The 20,162-nt window shown below is 40.0% G+C and overlaps 2 protein-coding genes across 2 annotated transcripts; both read left to right on the top strand.

Moving 5' to 3' along the window:
• The first annotated feature begins 4,478 nt into the window (after nucleotides 1–4,478).
• Nucleotides 4,479–9,064, top strand: LOC111342741 (proton myo-inositol cotransporter). The gene is made up of 5 exons (XM_088760199.1): nucleotides 4,479–5,124; nucleotides 5,491–5,650; nucleotides 6,169–6,377; nucleotides 6,683–6,785; nucleotides 7,916–9,064. The coding sequence occupies exons 1-5, from the start codon at nucleotides 4,704–4,706 to the stop codon at nucleotides 8,712–8,714; spliced, it is 1,692 nt and encodes a 563-aa protein (XP_088616325.1). The 5' UTR covers nucleotides 4,479–4,703; the 3' UTR covers nucleotides 8,715–9,064.
• A 375-nt stretch (nucleotides 9,065–9,439) lies between these two features.
• Nucleotides 9,440–19,773, top strand: LOC111342732 (proton myo-inositol cotransporter-like). Its single transcript, XM_022949844.2, has 6 exons — nucleotides 9,440–9,584; nucleotides 12,844–13,398; nucleotides 13,939–14,098; nucleotides 15,497–15,705; nucleotides 17,687–17,789; nucleotides 18,039–19,773. The coding sequence occupies exons 2-6, from the start codon at nucleotides 12,981–12,983 to the stop codon at nucleotides 18,832–18,834; spliced, it is 1,686 nt and encodes a 561-aa protein (XP_022805579.2). The 5' UTR covers nucleotides 9,440–9,584; nucleotides 12,844–12,980; the 3' UTR covers nucleotides 18,835–19,773.
• Nucleotides 19,774–20,162: the final 389 nt, after the last annotated feature.

The raw sequence follows: 20,162 nt of genomic DNA, 5'->3' as shown, positions 1-20,162 counted from the left end.
CTCCACTTCTGGTAATCAGGTACTTATCAATCGTTTCAAAGTCAAAGTCTAGACGACACTTAAGGGAATTCTTAGTGACAACTTCATTGCTAACATTGTTGCCGACTGGATCCACCTCTGACAGCCTCAACTACAACGTTGACGAGAATTGAGCAAGAAAGCTAGCAGTATATCGCGCTTCCTGGCAGAATAACATAGTGCGCTAACCCACAATTATTATCCAACTGTGTTTCGTAGTGGACAAATAACGCCCAAAACGAGAACAAACATCTCGCGGTACTTGTACTCAAGAGAACCGGTTAGACATGCGCCCGCACTGAAATAACAATTTGGCGGGTTGGATGATAAAACTCTTGTTAGACATTTTGTTTTGTAGTATCGGTGAGTATTGTTATGAGTTTTACCGTATTTTGATTCGATACTTGTACGTGACCCACAGCAAATATTTAACTTCTGATTCTCTTCCCTCTGAAAATACGGCACAACTCATGAAAATACTCGGCGATACTACACAACAAAACGTCTAATAAGATATCAATATTTGGCGCGCATAATTCAATATTAAGAAAAGTTTCGATTGTTTTAATCAGTAATTATAGCTTTTCAATGTTGGCGGGCGAATCAGTCCTTGCTGTGCGCTCCTCCTGCCTCTCGGAGGAACTCACGCGCAAGCATCAGCTGATTGTCGTGCGTAGCGCAAGCGTTGCACGTGAGTCACAAACGCACGAAAAGGGAGGGAAAAGATTATGTCAGCACGTGGTTTCGTCACACAACAGGGAAAACAGTGATGGCAAAGCAAGCTCAAAACAACAAAAATCACCAAAAACCGCCACGGACACACAAAGAGTGAGTAAGTTTTTTCAATCTTACTAGTGAAAATGTACATATTTTGGAATATCTAGTGTTTTAAATGGACCATATTTCGTTCCCTATTCTATTCCTTAAAACGCATTAAAATTCTCAACGGTTGCTCGCGTAACTTAACGCGTCACACGACGCGTGACGCTTTCATGATATAATCCTTCGCTTTTCCTCGAGACGTGAGCTTGGAACGCCTTTGATCAGACAATTTTCGATATCTTATAGTTCAAACATGGCCCCAAGGCTTGGGTGAAACAAACAAGAAAAAAAAAACAAAAACAAAAAAATATCGAGGATAAGGGATGAATAATTTAATTATTTTGTTTTATTCCCCCAAGGCTCGAGGCCACGTTGGAGTTTTAATGTATCGAAAATGGCCTATTTTCAGAGCTTTTTTCATAACCCATGTATATTTTGTTCGTTTCATGTCAACAAATTATTAACCACGAACACACAGTGTGGTCTGCCTGTGGTGTTTTAACGATGGCTGAAAAGTGTAGTCTAAATCTTCCATTCTTTGTTGATGTATTCGATAATCACTCTTATCTTCTTCGCCTTGCATTTCCTACGAACGGTTGTTTTGGGTCATCCACGGTGTAAAAACCAGACGAGGTTTTCTTTGTTTCATGAGGTATTGTTTTGCTGTACGCTATAGTGTATAATGTTTCGTTGTCTTTGTTTTACGTCACTCGTGAGCTTCACAGGTTTTTACACCGAGGATGAGCCGTTATTTTAAGAACCGCAAATTTTCCCCAGCGGCTCAATACGACGATTACTCATTCGCATATTAATAATGGCAACGAAATATGGACATTTCTTGACGCTGATATCAAATTATCAAACTGTAAGGGTCACCTTGGCTATAAAACTTGTATAGAAAAAGTGAAAACTGAGTGCCCAAACTTATTTGATCTTTCTCACTTTCGCCAAAACTAGGTTTTGTAGCCACATAAACTTCATCGGTCGTTGCCTTCATTCTAAAGTTATTCCCAAGGGTTTCGCTCCAATTTCCATGCATCTTCATTCACCAAACAATACCATCACCAAATTCAATGCGCCCAAAATTCTCTTTCACGTAACATCATGAGAATCACCATTAGAGCTATGTGCCAAAAACGTAATCACCTCACCGAACAAATCCTACATTGCCGCTCTGAACTTTCCAAAATCTGTCCAGCAGTTTTATTACAATCTATCCGCGCCAAAATTCAGGAAACTAATTCGAAACTTTTCAATCATTTGAACCAAATTAAGGCCCAAAAACTTGACCAACTTATCGGTCCCCAAATCGCTAATCACTCATCACCAGAAAACCTCAAAACTGTAGTTACCATTCCAGAAAACCTCTCACTTTCCGATTCAGAAAAATCCGTCCTGAGTAAGGGCTTAAATTTCGTTCCCATTTCTAAAACAACGGACGAATTCTCAATTAAACAAGACGTAGAAAATTCCTTCGCCGCGTTCAATTAAAAGCCTTTTTTCACAACAAAGAGGATAATTCTAACACCTCGAACAAAGACACTTTCGAAACACTTCGGACTCGAAAGTCTAAATGGACTCCCCCAGAGGGCCAATTCGCATCATTAGACTTTTTTATCAAAAAATGCCGCCACGATATCAACAAACTCATTTTCAAACGTATTACCAAATTTTCTAATCTCTCTTCTGAAGAGTGGTCGGCTCTAAAAAGTCTTAGAAAACGGAAAGGCATAGTTATCAAAGCGGCCGATAAGGGCGGCTCAGTCGTTGTTTGGCGCACCGACCTCTACCAAAAAGAAGCTTTGCGGCAACTTTCTGACACCTCTTTTTATCAAAAGATCGACAAAGACCTCACTGCCAGCAATCAAAACTCCCTCAAGAATACCATCAACCAACTCATAACTAAACAAGAATTGCCGGCCACAGCAAAAAATCTCATCATAACCACTCCTAGAACTTCTCGTATTTACCTTTTACCTAAAATTCACAAACCTAACAACCCGGGTCGGCCCATTGTCTCGGCTTGCAGTTGCCCTACCGCACTTATCTCCAGCTATCTAGACAAAATTATGGCTCCCATCGTCAAAACTTTACCATCATATATTAAAGACAGCCAACACGCTCTTCAAATTTTTCGAGACTTAATTTCCTTGGCCAAAACAAACTTCTTTTCACCATGGATATTACGTCTCTTTACACTGTCATTCCTAATGGCGAAGGCCTTCTGGCCCTTAAACATTTTTTTGATCAACGTACTGTTAAGGAACCTAAATCTGAAACACTACTACGCTTAGCCGAACTAGTGCTCACACTCAATTGTTTTTCATTCGGAAACAACTTTTTCAAACAAACCAATGGTGTAGCCATGGGCACCAAAATGGGACCTAGCTATGCCAATCTTTTTGTAGGTTTTGTCGAACATCAATTTTTCAGCCAATACAACGGGTCCAAACCTGAACTCTACGGTCGCTACATCGACGACTGTATCGGCGCTACCTCCTCTACCAGAGAGGAGCTCACTAAATTCATAACCGCAGTCAATTCTTTTCACCCGGCTCTGAAATATACTTGGGAAATTTCTGACAATTATTTATCCTTTTTAGACGTCAAAGTTTCAATTGAAGGTAACGGTTTATGCACTAGTGCGTATTACAAACCTACAGACTCGCATAATTACTTGTTATATTCGTCTTCGCATCCATCTCACGTTAAGAATTCCATTCCTTTTTCTCAGTTTCTAAGACTTCGTCGTTTATGTAGTGATGACTCTGATTTCCACCACAAATCAGAGTCAATGTGCCAGTTCTTCGATAAACGTGGTTACCCTGTTTCCGTCGTTCAAGCGGGTTACCACCGCGCTCAACTTATTGATCGACATTCAGCACTACAAACGTCGCATAAGGAAGATTCCGACCGCATTCCATTCACTCTCACGTTTCACCCTCACAACCACTCAGTTAAATCCATCATTCTTAAAAACTTTAAATTACTTCAAAACGATCCAGAGACAAGCACTATCTTTTCGCAACCTCCGCTCATTTCATTCAAACGCGACAAAAACATAGGCAATTTTTTGGGCAGAAGTTCTTTTCAGACTAATGACCAACCAGGCACTTTTAAATGCGCTCGTGCACGATGCAAAACGTGTCCTTTCATTCACAACACTGATAAAATATCGGGACCTAAACGATCCATTAAGATCACCGATCACTTCACGTGCACCTCCGCTAATGTAATCTATTGCATAACTTGCACTTATTGCAAAAAGATATACATCGGCGAAACAGGCAGAAGACCAGGTGACCGATTCCGAGAACACCGAGACGTGGAAAGGAATGACGAGGACACATCGAAACCAGTCGCTAGACATTTTAATTTACCTAATCATTCTAAGCAACATATGGCAATCTGCGGTCTTTCCTTGCACTTAGGTGGCACGGAAAGCCGTAAAAATCTTGAACAAAAGCTCATCTTTCAAACCGGAAGTCTAAATCCCACAGGGATCAACGAACGCTTTTCATTCCACTAATTTATTCATGTTTTTCTCGTTGCCATGCTCCCACCAATAACGTAGCTCCATTTTCTGCCTTTAAAAGCACACACAACCCGCAATTCCTCTATTCGCTCCGACGAAGGGCTAACGCTCGAAACGTCAGGTTTTGTAATCATTACGGTGGCTAATTTATCATTTCAACTTTGTTGATATATCCAAATTATTTGGTTTGAGACAGGTTTCGTCGATCATGAGATGAAACTTTATCCACGAGGAAATGGTTGACAAGTCATTTGACCACGACGTGTCTACATGTGATTATTTAAATGGATCGTGACTTTGTTGAGTAGTCGACTAAACGTGGAGCGTCATGGAACAAAACAGCGATCAAATACTATTACTTGATAAAAAAACCGAGCGAGAAAGATTACTGAAAAGTTCCAGTGCTACTGCGAAACAAAGAATTCCAGCGTGCGTGTACATTTGCACTGTCTTCGCCGCAGTCGGTAGTTTTGTAATGGGTTATAACTTGGCTGTCGTTTCTGGAGCAATGATCCTTATAAAGGAAGAGTTTCATTTGTCGTCATTTTGGCAAGAGCTCATCGTAAGTGTCGCAATAGGTACAGCTGTAATAGGAGCTCCGCTCGGAGGATTTCTGAATCAACGACTTGGGAGAAAACCAATGCTTTTAACTTGTGCAATGGTGTTTACGATTGGAGCCGTGGTCGAGGCAGTTGCTACATCGAGAAATGTTTTACTCATTGGTAGGCTTATTGTCGGTTTTGGAATAGGTAAGTAAAAAAAAAAAAACTTATTTAGTAAGCTTAAGAGCCCAGAAGGGTGGTAAATAATACCATGAGAAATCGTTGGTCTTCCAATCTTTTTTTTTTTTCTTTTTTTTTGATCTCGAAATCCCGCCAGCATTTACTGTAAGGAGAAGTTGGATCTTATTTATTCCCTTTCTTGGGGTCGAAGGGTCACGCAACCAGGTGTCCCATTCTGGAATAAGTCCAAATACATTTTTGCCTGAAAAACTCCACACAGAAAACGAAGAAGAAAATGAGAAGTTAATTAAATCAATTTGCATTCGTATTTATATCAGGCGAGGTAGATGAAAATGCCTCTTTAAAAGTTTTTTTTTCACTGATTGTTCAAAGGAGGAGTGTCTGTTACAGTCCCAGTCTACATTTCGGAAACTGCACCATCGAATATAAGAGGTCGTTTAGTTACCGTCTACAATATATTTATGGCGGGAGCCCAATTTGTCGCAGCTGTTATTGACGGCATCTTTAGCCCTTACAAGAAGACAGGATGGAGGTAAAGAGATATTATGGGTTATGGAAAGTAAGTGAGATCGCCATGTTAAAGTTTTACCCCCACCCATCTAATTTCGTACCCAGATTCGATCGTGTAACTGTGATTGAACTGTTCGACCGAGAAAGGTCTGGGCGCAAGGTTACCACCCGCGCAATACAATGACATGGATAAAAACAACAACACAGCACACTTATAAACTCCTAAACTACTAACCCACTGAGAGGATTGTATTTCGTAAGGAGTGCAACCAACGGTTGTCAAGGAGATTTAACGGTATCGCCAAACACAACGGTCAAACATCTGCGCATGTGCGAATGTGGATAAGCCCGAAACAAAACAAATAAGGTTGCCGTTTTTCAGGGAAGTTTCCTACGAGACTCTTTCGTCACATATCTCACTCAGCAAATAAAATATTGTGGTAACAAGTGTGAATTTAGTGACTGAAGTTGAACAGCCGTAACATAATTGCCTCCTAACCATCTCTAAGACATGTATTAAATCTATTTTCCCTTCCACAGATTCATGTTTGGTTTAGCTGTGGTCCCGTCGGCCATCATGTTCTTGGGTTGTCTGTGGCTTCCAGAAAGTCCCAGTTGGCTTGTCAGCAGGGGCGCTTGTGAACGTGCGAGGAAAGTTCTTGTAAGACTTCGAGGAACGACAGATGTTGCCGAAGAGCTGCAAGCTATACAGACCGTCTGTAACGAAGAAGAATCCTATGATAAGAAAAGTAAGATCCTAAGAAATGTAAGGGTTGAGGTACTGACGGACACTTTTACGCGAAGCATAGTCTCGTGCCCAGTCCTTCCACGGCTAAGCGGTTGTAAAGATCCTACATTCAAGTTACCCGGTAGAATCTGGGCACGAGATCAGTCGAGAAGTACGTTTACGTGATATCATGTTGTTTTTAAACAAGATGGCTCTATCATGACGATTTAAGGGTTTATGGGTCAAACTTCCTACATGGAATGTGACCATTCAAATGAAAGGAAAATTTACTGTCGTATCGTTCAGGTTAAATATAATTGTTTTTAGGCAAACTTTATGAGATGTTGACCACTTCAAGTACCAGGAAAGCTCTCTTGGTTGGCTGTATGCTGCTAACGATACAACAGCTGTCGGGGATTAACTCTGTTATGTAAGTGAAAACGTTTGACTAATCATACAAGTTGAATTAAAAGCTTAGATTAGTGACCATCTGCAGAAAACATGCATAATTTTGACTATAAGCTGGCTAACAGTGGCCCTTGCATGAAGGAAGGGGTACTTGGGTCAGATTTTAGTGGGTATGTGCCGCTGGCCTCTTAGTATCCCCAGCCCATTATAAGGAGTCTCGGTGGTATTAACCTTAAGCCATAAAACGGCCAATAATTCAGCCTTGAGGCGTAAAATAGGACAAAATTCTACCGTTAGTCGTACGAAAAGTTAACCGTAAAACTTTTCGTAATTGCAACTGAATCAAACTAATAATTAGCCGTAAAATGGCCAAAGTTTTAACCGTTAGCCGCAAAAGCCATCGCCCCACTGAGACCTTCATTGTATTCTATTTTGTGGCTTATAAGAGACCCCAACTTAATTAATTTTTTTAACCATAAGTGGTAACTTTATTGAAAATGCAACCACCTTGTAGGCAATCCAATCGTGAAAATGCGACCCATTTGGCAGCACATCCCAATAACCCATTAATTAAAACTATCACAAAATTCTCGAACGCGATTGGTCATCACCAGCCCGATTGAACACGATAGGAAAGTGTACTTGTCGTGCTTGTAATTTGACAGCGTAATAGGACAATTAAAGGGACAGTTAACACATCTTGCCTGTGTAAGTGGACAGAATGCGTCCTGTGCGCGCGCCGTTATCGCGTAATACGCTAAGTTATCTTCTTGCTTTTTCCTTTTTTTTTTAATATAAAACTGTATAACTGATGTCTAGTTTTTTTCTCGAACTTTGTCATAGTTTTAATTCATTGGTAACAGGACTTCGTGTCGTCCATTTCGGCTCTAAAAGCATACATGTGATTAAAAAATCGGACTCCCGCTTCGCAGTCGTGCAATTTTATTAATCACTCGTATGATTACAGACCGAATTGGAATGCACTCAGTCTTATTACCATTATTAATAGGAGTTACTTCCTTCCCCCCCCCCCCCCCCCACCCCGGGCCTTTGCCGGGCCTTTGCATAACTGTGTCAAGTTATGAGAGAAAATTTAGGATAGATAGATTTGAATTCTTGTTAAAACTGTTTTATTTTTTTGGTTATATCCAGGTTCTACAGTACAACTATTATTCAGATGTCGGGACTACAGGGAGACCAGCTGGCCTTCTGGCTGGCTGTAGCGGTCTACTTTGGTAATTTCGCTTTCATGTTCGTTGGAATGTATCTAGTAGAGAAATTAGGACGCCGTAAGCTACTATTAGGAAGTCTTGCGGGAGTCATCCTTAGTTTGTTACTACTGGGTGGTACATTTTTCATGGCGAAGCAACACGATGCTGCGATCACTTTTCACGAGAAAACACCCTTTGGTGTCGACAGTAATAAGTGTCCAGCCACCGGGTACTGCTTAGATTGCCTCCAGGTCCGAGAAAAATGTGGATTTTGTTATGCTAAAGACTCCGCTAATAATCCTATCAGTGGCTCGTGTATTGCAATTAATGTATCTTCCAGCGACCACATGGCCGCGTTTGGTAGATGCAGTCGCGAGGATATCTCAGTAACATGGTCGCACCACGCGTGTCCATACAAGTATGCCTGGTTAGCTAGTGTCTCTCTTGTTTTATATATTGCTGCTTTCGCTCCGGGGTTGGGGCCGATGCCGTGGACGATAAACTCTGAGATATACCCTTTGTGGGCCCGTAGCACAGGATATGGGTTTGCTTCAGCCGTAAAATGGACTTTTAATTTGGTGGTTTCCATGACTTTTCTCTCTCTAACTGAATGGATCACGAGTTTCGGAGCGTTCTGGTTGTACGGGGGAATTTCGTTTCTTGGCTGGTTGTTTTTCTTTGCTTATCTTCCTGAGACGAAAAATAAATCGTTCGAGGAACTACAACACTTATTTTCATAGTATACGTACAATATTTTTAAATTTTGGTTATTGAATTTATTAGGGAACGTTTAAGTGAACCACGTGACTGAAGAATTCCTTATACCTTACTTCAAATCGAGTGGGAAATGTGAAAGCAGACTTCTTGACTTTACGACAAAATTTTGTCCATTGATTTTTACGGTTGTTCTAGAATATGAAGTAAAACTATTCCTTGTAAGTCATACGAGGGTGCCTTAAAATCCACAATAACGTGAGCTCACGCGAAGCTGAAGCAACAAGGTTGTTGCTATGTTACGTGAAACGTACAAGCTGACGTTTCACTTAAACGCTGTAGTAAATCTCTCTAATAAAAGCTTGCTCGTAAGCTATTGGACCTGTTTACTCGGTTTCTCGTTTCTGGTAATTAGGCACTTCTGACTATCAAAATGTACACCGATTCAAAGTCTTGAATACTCTGATGGGAGCTGTCTTTGGCAACCTCATTACCAACATTGTAAATGAGTAGATTTATCTCTGATAGCCTCAGGATCGCGCAAGAAAAATAAAATAAGGCCTGGTGGTGTTATATCGTTCTCAAATATTTGGCGCTAATGATGGAATATTTAGAAAAGATTTGATTGGTTTATTGAGTCGAGGTTGTCTCTCAGTGTTGGTGGGCGTATCAATGAGCGCTCATGCGCATGCTCATGCTCTCCGCTTTTGGCACACGCGTCTCTTACCTACATCCCACGCTTGATGCCTGAAACACGTACCTTTCTTTCTTTATTTACTGTTCGTCAATAATCAGGGACAGCTTGATATTTGAGTCTGTGAAAAAGTTGGTCGATCCCGATCCTAAATCGTACGTTCCCTTATCGAACCAGGACCTAGACGGGAATATCTCTTCAGGTACCATGGATTTTCACTGTATGATTTAAGGTTACTACCCACCTTCGCGGGTGTCCTTCGGGAAAAACCTCGTACGTGCGCTAGTTTTAAGAAAATCCTAGCAAAATATACATCAAATTAAAACTTAATTACTGCAGTTTACGATACGGGTATAATTTAGGCGATGTCTTCATTTAGGAAGCGTCTGGAACCGGTAAGGCGTCGAACGACAAAGAGTTCTATTGAATTTTGTCGGGTATCGGATTCCGCAGCACGAGTTTTCAGGCCATTCATCTCACCTAGCAACAAATGGAATAAAGCGATTGCACTGATAAAGAGTGAGATAACTAAAAGCCTTCCGGTTGGACTCGGAATTTCAAACAGGGGTCTCGCAAAGTGGCTGCACAGTCTTATTCACAAGGCATCAATCAACAAAAGTGTGTCAAGCTCTTCCGATATTCTCATTAAGTGTCTAAATATCCGCATCTAAAAGTTAGAATAACGTAAGATATGCGAAACGTGTTTCGTAAATGGGTGACCACGTGAAAAATATTTAAAATATCAAAATTTCCTGACACTCTTTCGTTCTTCATTATCCCAGAAATGTTTGGGCAAAATTGGCAAAGGGAAACCCGCGGGGAAAAAAGGTAAAGCTGGAGAAACTGCTAAAAAGCAAAATAGCGAATCGACCGACGGCTTCAGTAATACCCTTGTCGCTGGTTTCCTCGGGTAGGTTTCTTCATGATTTCATACGTTTTGAGGAGATTATAATAATAATAATAAAGACTTTATTTATACAGGGTAGCACGTAATAGCCACTGGCTAATAAACTCGTGGCCCTGATTTAATCAACTAATTAAAAGTTAAAAATAGAATAACACTTAAAATTATGAAAAACACGCGATTTTCATATAAAACTCGATCACTAAATATGAAAATGGTGTAAAAATTGCTGGTCCCTTACTCCACATGTTATGCTTAAAACAAGCTACAGAATGCACTTTCCTAGTAGATAAGGGTACATTATTCCAGAGTCTTGAAGCTGACACTGCAAATGTGCGTCCACCTTCGGTTTCTCTTTTAAATTTAGGGCAAATAGCGTTGGAATTAGCGCACCGTGTATTCCGTGAATGACGTTTGTGATTAATTTACTGGGTGATTATCCAGGTGGCTTGGTGGAGACCCAGGTATACGTTTATACAAAATAGAGCATTTGTCTATGTAACATCGTTCATAAAAAGGAATCCAGTGTAGCTTATTAAATAGCGCTACCGATGATGATTGGCGGTCTGCGCGCTTTTATAACTTTAAAACTCTATTAATAACTCCTTGTCGGACGATGACCAGATAACACTCACATAACTCAATACCATACCGGGCGAATAATAGCATTATAGTATAGTAGGTGTTGAAATAACGGCAAAAATACTCTAATTTTACGTAATACAGTTATTCGCGAAGAAAGCCTCTTCCAAATCGTTTCGACATGCAAACTAAAAGAAAGTATGTTGTCAATCGAATTTCTGAACCCAAAAGGGTAGCACTGTTTACAATTTTGAGGGTTTTTACTCCATCTGTGGTAACATTCAGCAGATTGCAAAGTCTGGGTGCAAGTCTTTTCCCGGTAATCATCAAAACCTTCGTCTAATCTTCGTTTAATGGTAGCTTATTTGCATTAGCCCAGAGCTGAATTTCACTGACAGATGTGTTCAGAGAAAGTTCTAGTTGTAATATGTTCCTGAAATCCGAAGAAGTTGTATTTGTTGTATCATCAGCGCAAAGATCAATTTGACAGCTGACGTGTAAAGGTAGATCATTAATGAATAGAATAAAGAACAAAGGGCCCAAAATACTGCCTTGAGGAATTGGGTTAACTAGAGACTCGCACGATTCTGCTCCGCCTAAATGAACCGCTTGTTTTCTACTAGACAAATAAGAACGACACCAACTAAGCTCTTGATTGACTACTCCATAAGCATCCAACTTCTTCAGTAGAAGTTCGTGATGGACCATGTCAAACGCTTTTGCTTATGTATTTGTATCAAGGCCGGTACTTGTTCACTGAAAGGAAAACTTCGTTTTTAACCTTATGTACGACAAATATAGATTAATTCGATGGCGTTTTCTTTGTTCGCAATTTGGATACCAGCGTGGAGTGAAGTGCCAAGTCTGTTTTTTTTTTTCCTAAAAAAATAGTGCCATTTCTTTCTTCTTCGGACCTATTTTTTTAATTTTTTTTGCCTAGAGACTCCTCTCTAATTTTTATCTGTTTTTTATTCGTGAGAAAAGACTTTCCGCTAGCAGAGAACTCCACGTGTGAATTTTGTCAAGTGCGCAGTGTAAATGCAATCAAAATGAAATTGCCGCAAATATTTCCTCAGGAGGTTCGCCTATTTTCGAGACCAGGACACCTTTGTGATTTCTTAACTTCTATTTTAAAATACGCTTTCTTAAATAAATTGAGATTTTTAAATTTTACTTTTGTAAACATTGAGTAAAATGTCTAACTTCAATCCAGTCCAATAAAAGAAAAATGATTTCAGTTCGGCCCCTGAAGTGTAAAGACAATATGCAATTAACATGAAATTTCCGCAAATATTCCCCCAGGAGGTTCGCCCATTTACGAGACTAGGACACCTCCCTGATTTGTTAACTTTTAGTATTTACACACTCAGTGATCTTGGCCTTTCAAGCAATCTGATTGGTTCGCTATCTCGGGCTAATCAACAATGTATACCTCCGAGCGAGTGGATAATGGGGAAAACAAAATGGCGGGCGTAAACTCGCGTTTCGCTAAAGTTTCAGAAGCAGAAATTGCCTTTAAATGGCTTCCTTTTAATTTTGTCGAGATCACTTCGTGTGTATATACTAAAACAATTATTATTTTCATTCTCGGTGAATAGTGGCTTTCGGGAATGTTTACCTCGCCACTTCGCGGCTCGATAAATATTTAGCCACTATTCACCTTGATTTCAAAGAATAATTGTTAATTATTTGAAAATACGTTGTCCTTAATAAATCAGACGCTTTCTGAGATTTTTAAATTTTTCTTTTGTAAACGTTGGGTAAAATGTCCAACTTCAATCTAGTCCAATAAAAGAAAAACGATTTTTTTCGGCCTCTGACGGTGTGGAGTAACTTTAAATCTCTTAAAAGTATCTCTACTTTGATTCACTTACTTCACGATACACACTGAACTTCTCAACTGGCAACATTCTCTAAACATTTTGTTTACTCAGCCTGCAAACAGGGCCAAACTAACAAGAAATATTTTTATTAGATTGCCAACCGAGCACAGCTCCAATAAAGAAATCAGGAGAAACTTTCTCCACAAAGAAAGTAATTAGAGTAAGAAGATATGTGATAATTCAAGTCGATCGCGCTTTTGTTCGAGAAGTTGAGCAAACACGAAGCGTCATGGAACAAAAATGGGATCAAATACTACTCCTTGATAAAAAACCAGAGCGAGAATCATTATTGGAAAGTTCAAGTGAGGCGAAACCAAGAATTCCAGTGTGCGTGTATATTTTCACTGCCATCGCTGCCGTTGGGGGTTTTCTGATGGGATACAACTTTTCGGTCGTTTCTGGTGCAATGATCCTTTTAAAGGAACAGTTTCGTTTGTCGTCATTTTGGCAAGAGCTCATCGTAAGCGTGGCAATAGGTACAGCCATCATAGGTGCGCTCCTCGGAGGAATCTTGAATCAAAGATTTGGGAGGAAACCAATGCTTTTAGCTTGCGCAATGGTGTTTACGATAGGAGCGGTGGTCGAGGCAATTGCTACATCGAGAAATGGTTTACTCATTGGTAGATTCATTATCGGTTTTGGAATAGGTAAGTAAAAGAAAAAATGGTCTTGCGTCAGTATCCAAATCGCTGTAAATCTTGTGATAAAAAATATCTCGAAAGTTTAAGAACCCAGAACGACGGCAAATGACACCTTGATCAAAGGCTCCTAAGAGCTACTGCATGGTATTTCTTAATTTTTGTGGCCACTGACTCCTATAGGGGGCGAAGTCACATAGAAGTCGAGATGAGTGAGTGAAAGAGTGAGTGGGTGAGTGTTAACGATAGCATTCTGACCTTGACCCAGTTTGACCCGATGTTGCTCAGTGCTACTTATTGTTTTCTTCGGATTATCTTAGTACTTCGACATTCGCACTCGGTAGACAGTTGAGTTCATACTTTTTGTGATTTCTGGCTTATAGCCACTAGCACATCACGTTTTCAGTTCTTGCCATAAAACTACGGGAGATAGCAGACGATGATATACATCTCACAATCATTTCAGGATTGCGCGAAAACAAATTGAATTAATTTGGGCTTGTCTTGATATTCGGTGGAAATAAATGTACTTTCTTTAATTGTTTGCAGGAGCGGTGTCTAGTACCGCCCCAGTGTATATTTCCGAAATTGCACCATGGCGTATAAGAGGTCGTCTAGTCACCGTCTACTTTCTATTTATAACGGGAGCTGAACTTGTCGCTGCCATTATTGACGGCATCTTTAGCCCTTACAAGAAGACAGGATGGAGGTGGGGAGACATAGAATAGTTTCCCTCGTATAGCAAATATTATCAGCCATGAAAAGTAAAATTAAGATACTCAGGTTTATGTTTTACCTCCATCCATCCACCCATGTTTCCAAATCTGTTACTTAAACTACTCACCCTGAAAGAAGGAGTGTGGGTGCAAACAACGGCAGTCACCCTTGTTCCAACTAATGGAAAAGGCCCTGGGAACGAGGTTGAACGGTTGTAAATAAGATTACTGGCATCACGCAACCTGGCAGTCACACGTCTGATAATTTGCGAATGTTATAATGTTGTCGTGTCCTTTTAGGCTATTAAATCAAGTTACCCTTAATAACCAGTCATGGTATTTTAAAAGCGTATAACTTTTTGATCAGGCTCAAAACAAAATTGTAAACGGGGTTTACCAGAAACCTCATTATGTGGCACTAAGTGAATTGGTCTGGTACTACTCCCTGCGGATGGCATACGCCAGTTTTATCAGGTTTCTCCGACAGCTCATTGGTGCCAATGTAAAACTCCTGGTGAACGAAGGCACTAATCTCGTAAAATGTTCAGCAAGCAACCGTGGACCTACTCTTGTACGTTGAATCAGCGGTGATCTAATCGGTCCAAAATAATGAATATAAATATAGAGGCAAGACCGATACAACGTAGATAAGTTTTAAAACGGAGCACTATATTTCGGCTGGCTAAACCAACCTTATTCAGGTGCAGTCGGAATTGACATAGAATTAAAGTGGTACTTAGATAGTTGTCTATTATAATAGCGGAAATACGATGAACTAATTTGAATGACAGTGAGATAATGATTAAAAATAGAAATAGTAAATAAAAATAGAAGTAAAGGGGGATAAATTGAATAAATTAAATAACTAGAAGAAAGAATAGGAGAAGGAAAAACACTAATACATTTCTTCGCGAGCGTTAAGGCCATCGGGATAAATAGTATTGCCTCTTGAAGTTAAAAAAGCTTCCGCAAGGCCAGGGAAAACTTATCTACGTTGCATCGGTCTAGCCTCTATATTTACTAATCTCGTATCCAGACCTTTCACGGTCAAGCGGACATTTCAGTTACAGTTATACGCCAGGAACTGGGCACGAGACTAGGTGGGCACTGTAAAGGCGAGTAAAGGTTCTTGTGACTAAAACATAACATAATGACCCTGTCAAGGCTTGGGTACCCAGCATGGATGCACGTTTCGTAACTTGCCTGCGATAAAATCGGGCAGTACACAGGCTTGTGAGTCAGATTTTACCCCTCTAAAAATTAAAAAATCTTACCATTACTTATGAGTTCCTGATAAAAAACAGTTGACTTAATACCTCCTAACCATTTCTAAGACGTATTATAAAGAAAAATAAACCGACAAATCATATTAAATCATATTCCTTCGGTAGATTCATGTTTGGTCTAGCTACAGTCCCGTCAGCCATCATGTTCTTGGGTTGTCTGTGGCTTCCAGAAAGTCCCAGTTGGCTTGTCAGCAGGGGCGCTTGTGAAGATGCAAGGAAAGTTCTTGTAAGACTTAGAGGAACAAAAGATGTGAGCGAGGAGCTGCAGGCTCTACAGACCGTTTGTGAAGAAGAAGAATCGCATGATAAGAAAAGTAAGTTTGTCAAATATTGGAGGGTTGGTGTAAAGGAGGATTAGTTGGGTATCCCATTAGCCCTTGCGCGTTATTATCGATGAGAAGGTGTCACATGGCATCGGATTCGAATGCACGCGTTGGAAAGTCGACTGAATTTTAAACGACTGTTTGTCCTTATTCAGGAGCACGGAAGGTGATTTGAACGGTTTTATGTATTCTTGTAACAGTTACGTTGACTTTAGTACTTTAGTACTTGAACTTGCTCGTCTCTAAAGGGAAAAAAAACACCTTTGTTATGAGTGGTATGCACAACTGTGTGGCTTTGTTTATGCGCTTTTTATTAACGCTTGATCGATATTTGCCTGTTGTGCTATTATTGGTGGGTACCTAAGCATATTATTCCGCCTAGTGGTGCCTAAATAATCGCACTTTTCAATATTAGCGAAGGTCCCCTTAAGTCCCCAAATTTTGTAGGAATATGTGGCCGTTGAAAATTGCTTAAATTGGCGCCAAATTTTTGACGTCTTTCGTCGACTGGTGTATCACCCGGCCCGCTTTTGATCGACCAATAGCCTTTGCTACCTGTATGAAATGCCCCTTTCAGTATATCTGTGTAAAAGTTTGCTCCTGAATTAAGGTTAGTATCTTGTGATGGAGTGTTTTCTTTATTTCTTTTGGTAACTCGAGTCGCTTGCAACTTTTTCAGAAGACTGGCTTTTCACGGCGATTTTTCCTTTCGTCGGGTAGCAACTGCAATTACAATATTAATTTGAGACTTGTAAGTCTAGCCAGGGAATTTCTGGGATGTTGTTTTCTCCTTCATATTCGTTATATGGTCGAATATCCAAAGCGGCAAGAGACCAATTTTCGACGCAATCGAAGTCGAAGATTCAGTATAAGCACTGAACGTCTTCGATCTTCGCTTTCATTCTCTAGCTGTTTGGGTAAATTGAAAGAATATCACATTGAGAGGCTTGGAAGTCTCGGACAACAAGCCAAATTGGAAAGTTTGATGTAAGTCTGACTATTCAAATCCAAGCAGTTGACATAAATTAGTGGGGAACGCGAGAGCACTTCGCTGTTGATCTCAACTACCTCCATCTAGACTGAGTGATTACGTGACTAGAGCGAATTGATAATATAGTTCGAAGCGTGGAATTGTGGGATACCTGACTAATCCTCCTTTGGTTGGTGTATTGATTCGTACCTCCACACGAAGCGTAAAGCTCTTTCGAGTGGTACTATTTGAGTTTGATTGCGATGTGATCCCGACACAATCCTGAAGGGGAATCCGAGTTGAAATATCAGGGGGAATATGGCGTCTGCCCATGAAAGATAAATTCTGGGTATACCCTCTGGTGATGAACGATAAATTCTGGATATACCCTCTGGTGTAAAAGAAACACCAACATGGTGATTTTCAGGCATCTACGAACTATTTCGCATTACCGCTTGAGAACTTCTTAAGCTGTATTATCGAGTTCAAGGTAAGTACTGTAGTTTATGGACCGAGTTTTTTACGCTTGGATTTATGGCCCACGTGAAATTGTGCTTTATGCACAAACTAAATATCAGATTATCTTTGAAATAAGCGATATTTAAATAAGTGAATAGTTTATAGTTTAAAATTTTTTATGAACCGTTTTTGCCTTAACTAAAGATTGTAAATTTAAAAGTAGTTCCGTGTGATGTTCCTATTTTGAATTTTATTTTATTTGGAATGTTCTTTTAGTGTCCACATTTAGCTTAGATTTAGCTAAATACTCTGACACTTAAATAAAGTCATTCATTCCACCCCCCAACTAAGGGAAAAGGGGCTGGGAACGAGATCGATACGGTCCACTAAATTGACTAATCCAAATGCGTGTATTAATTGAAAGAAATTATTATGAATTTAACCTCGTTTCGAAGTTAAATCTAAGCGAAAAAAAAGTCGGTCTGTATAAGTGGAGCCCTAGTGTATGAGATCATTGAAATGAAAGGTTGCAATTTTTTTTAGGCAGATTTCATGAGATGTTGACCACTTCAAGTACAAGGAGAGCTCTTTTGGTTGGCTGTATGTTGGTAGCAATGCAAGAGCTGTCTGGGATTAATATTATTGTGTAAGTAAAAATGTTTTATTAACCTTAAGAGTCGAAAGCTTCGATGAAAGATAACTACCCAAGGCCGGTAAAATACGCGCATAGTTTTGACTAGAAACTTATTTAAGGGGGCTTTTGCATAAATTAACCGCGTAAATCATGATTTATCTTGTCAATCGTAAATAATGGAGCGCATCAAAAAATCCTTACCCCCCTCCCCCTTCAACATCAAGACGAAAACGAATTCTTAATAAGGGTGTGCTTTTACAGCTTCTACAGTACAACTATCATACAGATGTCAGGCGTGCAGGACGACCAACTGGTCTTCTGGCTGGCAGTAGCAGTCTATTTTACTCTTTTCGCTTTGACTTTCGTTGGATTGTATCTGGTAGAGAAATTAGGACGCCGTAAGCTACTATTAGGAAGTCTTGCTGGGGTCATTCTTTGTTTGTCTCTACTGGGTGGTGCATTTTACCTGGCGAAGCAACACGATGCTGCCATAACTTTTAACGAGAGAGCGCCTTCTAATATCAGCAACAGATGTCCCGCAACCGGATATTGCTTGGATTGCCTTGGAGTCAGAGAGAAATGTGGATTTTGTTATGCTAAAGACTCAGCTAATAATCCGATGAGCGGTTCGTGCGTTCCAATTAATGTATCTTCTTGTGACAACATGGCGGCGTTTGGTAGATGCGGTCGCAAGGATCATACAGTCACATGGTCGTACCAAGCGTGTCCATACAAGTATGCCTGGCTAGCAACCGTAGCCCTTGTTTTATTTGTCAGCGCGTATGCTCCGGGGATGGGGCCACTGGCATGGACGATAAACTCTGAGATATACCCTCTGTGGGCCCGTAGCACAGCATATGGGTTTGCTTCAGCAGTAAAATGGACTTGTAATGGGTTGCTTTCGATGACTTTTCTCTCTCTAACTGAATGGATTACCAGTTCTGGTGTGTTCTGGCTGTACGGAGGAATGTTGCTTCTAGGGTGGCTGTTTTTCTTTGCTTATCTTCCTGAGACGAAGAATAAATCGCCAGAGGAATTGGAATATTTGTTTTCATAGCATGTAATCATGTTATCGTGAAAAATATGGAACACGTGCGAAGGAACCTTTAGCTAAAACTTAGAGACAGGCTCGAACCTAGGTGCTCCCGGAAATATTGTTTCTTTGTAGAAATTATCAAACAAGCTTCCTATTAATGAATGTTAAAAAAATCAGTTTTACAGTACTTCACTCTTTGGTTGGTTTAGAGAACTCGCACAGTTTTTGTTAACAAATCAGATGAAAAAACTTCCGTCATTGAGAGCCTCGTTCATTTCATTAATCAATTTGATTTCTCATCAGCTGTTCGTATTGTTGATCTCTTTTCTGATTGGCTTTTGCGAATACGTTTGTTTTAGTATAGCGGCACTCAGTACAAAAGGGCTTTAAGTACACATGTAGGAAATCACCTGTTGTGGTCTGGCTGCTCAATTCTCTATATAAGGAAATGGCAACGTTAATACCTGGATACGAGTTCTGTTATCAAAGCAGGCGTGATGAAAAAGACATGAGTCGTTCATCTCGATCCAAAATCACGAGATATCAACCGATTTTTGGTGAATTTAACAAAACCGAAACATAATCTTGTGTCGGTAACCTTAAAAAAAATATTTCATGAAACGCAAATTAAAAAAGAAGAGCGCTGCTCAGGTACAAAGTGCGAATTATCCTGTTGTTTTTGTTTTTAACGTATATTCCAATATTCTTTTTATTTTTTAACCCTTTCACTCCCAAGATCTCATCAGCAATTCTCCTTACTGTATGCCATAGAATTCTCATGATGATAGTTTGGAGAATTTGGTTTTGGATCAACTAATAATCCTTAACTCACAGTTGAGGCTCAGTTTATTAGTATTCCTCTCTGCAGTCTTAGGTCTACTGACACAGGTAGACCACACAGTGTGGTCTTCCTGTGGTGTTATAAGGGTGACTGAAAAATGAAGTCTAAATCTTCTGAGACACCCGTGTTTGTTGATGTATTAATACACAGGGGCTCATTACTTTAGATGCAATTGGGCTTATGCATTCGATAATCACTCTTATCCTCTTTGCCTTCCATTTCTTGCGGACGGTTAATTTAAGAACGGCAAATTTGTCCAGCGGCTCAGGACGACGATTACTTATTTCCACTAAGAACGGCAACACGAAATATGGAAGTTTCTAGACGCTGATGTCAAATTATCAAACTAAAAGAGTCTCTTTGGCTATAAAACTTGTATAGAAAAAGTGAGAACTGAGTGCCCAAACTTATTTGGTTTGAGACAGGTTTTGTCGATCATGAGGTGAAACTTTATCCACGAGGAAATGGTTGACAAGTTATTTGACTACTACATGTTTACATGTGACTA

This window comes from Stylophora pistillata, chromosome 5 (genome assembly GCF_964205215.1).
Source record: "Stylophora pistillata chromosome 5, jaStyPist1.2, whole genome shotgun sequence".
In the NCBI taxonomy this organism is placed as follows: Eukaryota; Metazoa; Cnidaria; class Anthozoa; order Scleractinia; family Pocilloporidae; genus Stylophora; species Stylophora pistillata.
The sequence above is the reverse complement of the archived record's forward strand: the minus strand, read 5'-3'. Positions and strand labels throughout refer to the sequence as shown.

What these genes read in the sequence shown, in the direction of transcription:
- LOC111342741 (XM_088760199.1), top strand. Translation starts at nt 4,704, where the DNA reads ATGGAACAAAACAGCGATCAAATACTATTACTTGATAAAAAAACCGAG. An exon ending in TACAAGAAGACAGGATGGAG is followed by an intron (nt 5,651 to 6,168) that starts GTAAAGAGATAT and finishes TCCCTTCCACAG; the next exon opens with ATTCATGTTTGGTTTAGCTG. An exon ending in TCGGGGATTAACTCTGTTAT is followed by an intron (nt 6,786 to 7,915) that starts GTAAGTGAAAAC and finishes GGTTATATCCAG; the next exon opens with GTTCTACAGTACAACTATTA.
- LOC111342732 (XM_022949844.2), top strand. Translation starts at nt 12,981, where the DNA reads ATGGAACAAAAATGGGATCAAATACTACTCCTTGATAAAAAACCAGAG. An exon ending in AGAATCGCATGATAAGAAAA is followed by an intron (nt 15,706 to 17,686) that starts GTAAGTTTGTCA and finishes AATTTTTTTTAG; the next exon opens with GCAGATTTCATGAGATGTTG. An exon ending in TCTGGGATTAATATTATTGT is followed by an intron (nt 17,790 to 18,038) that starts GTAAGTAAAAAT and finishes GTGCTTTTACAG; the next exon opens with CTTCTACAGTACAACTATCA.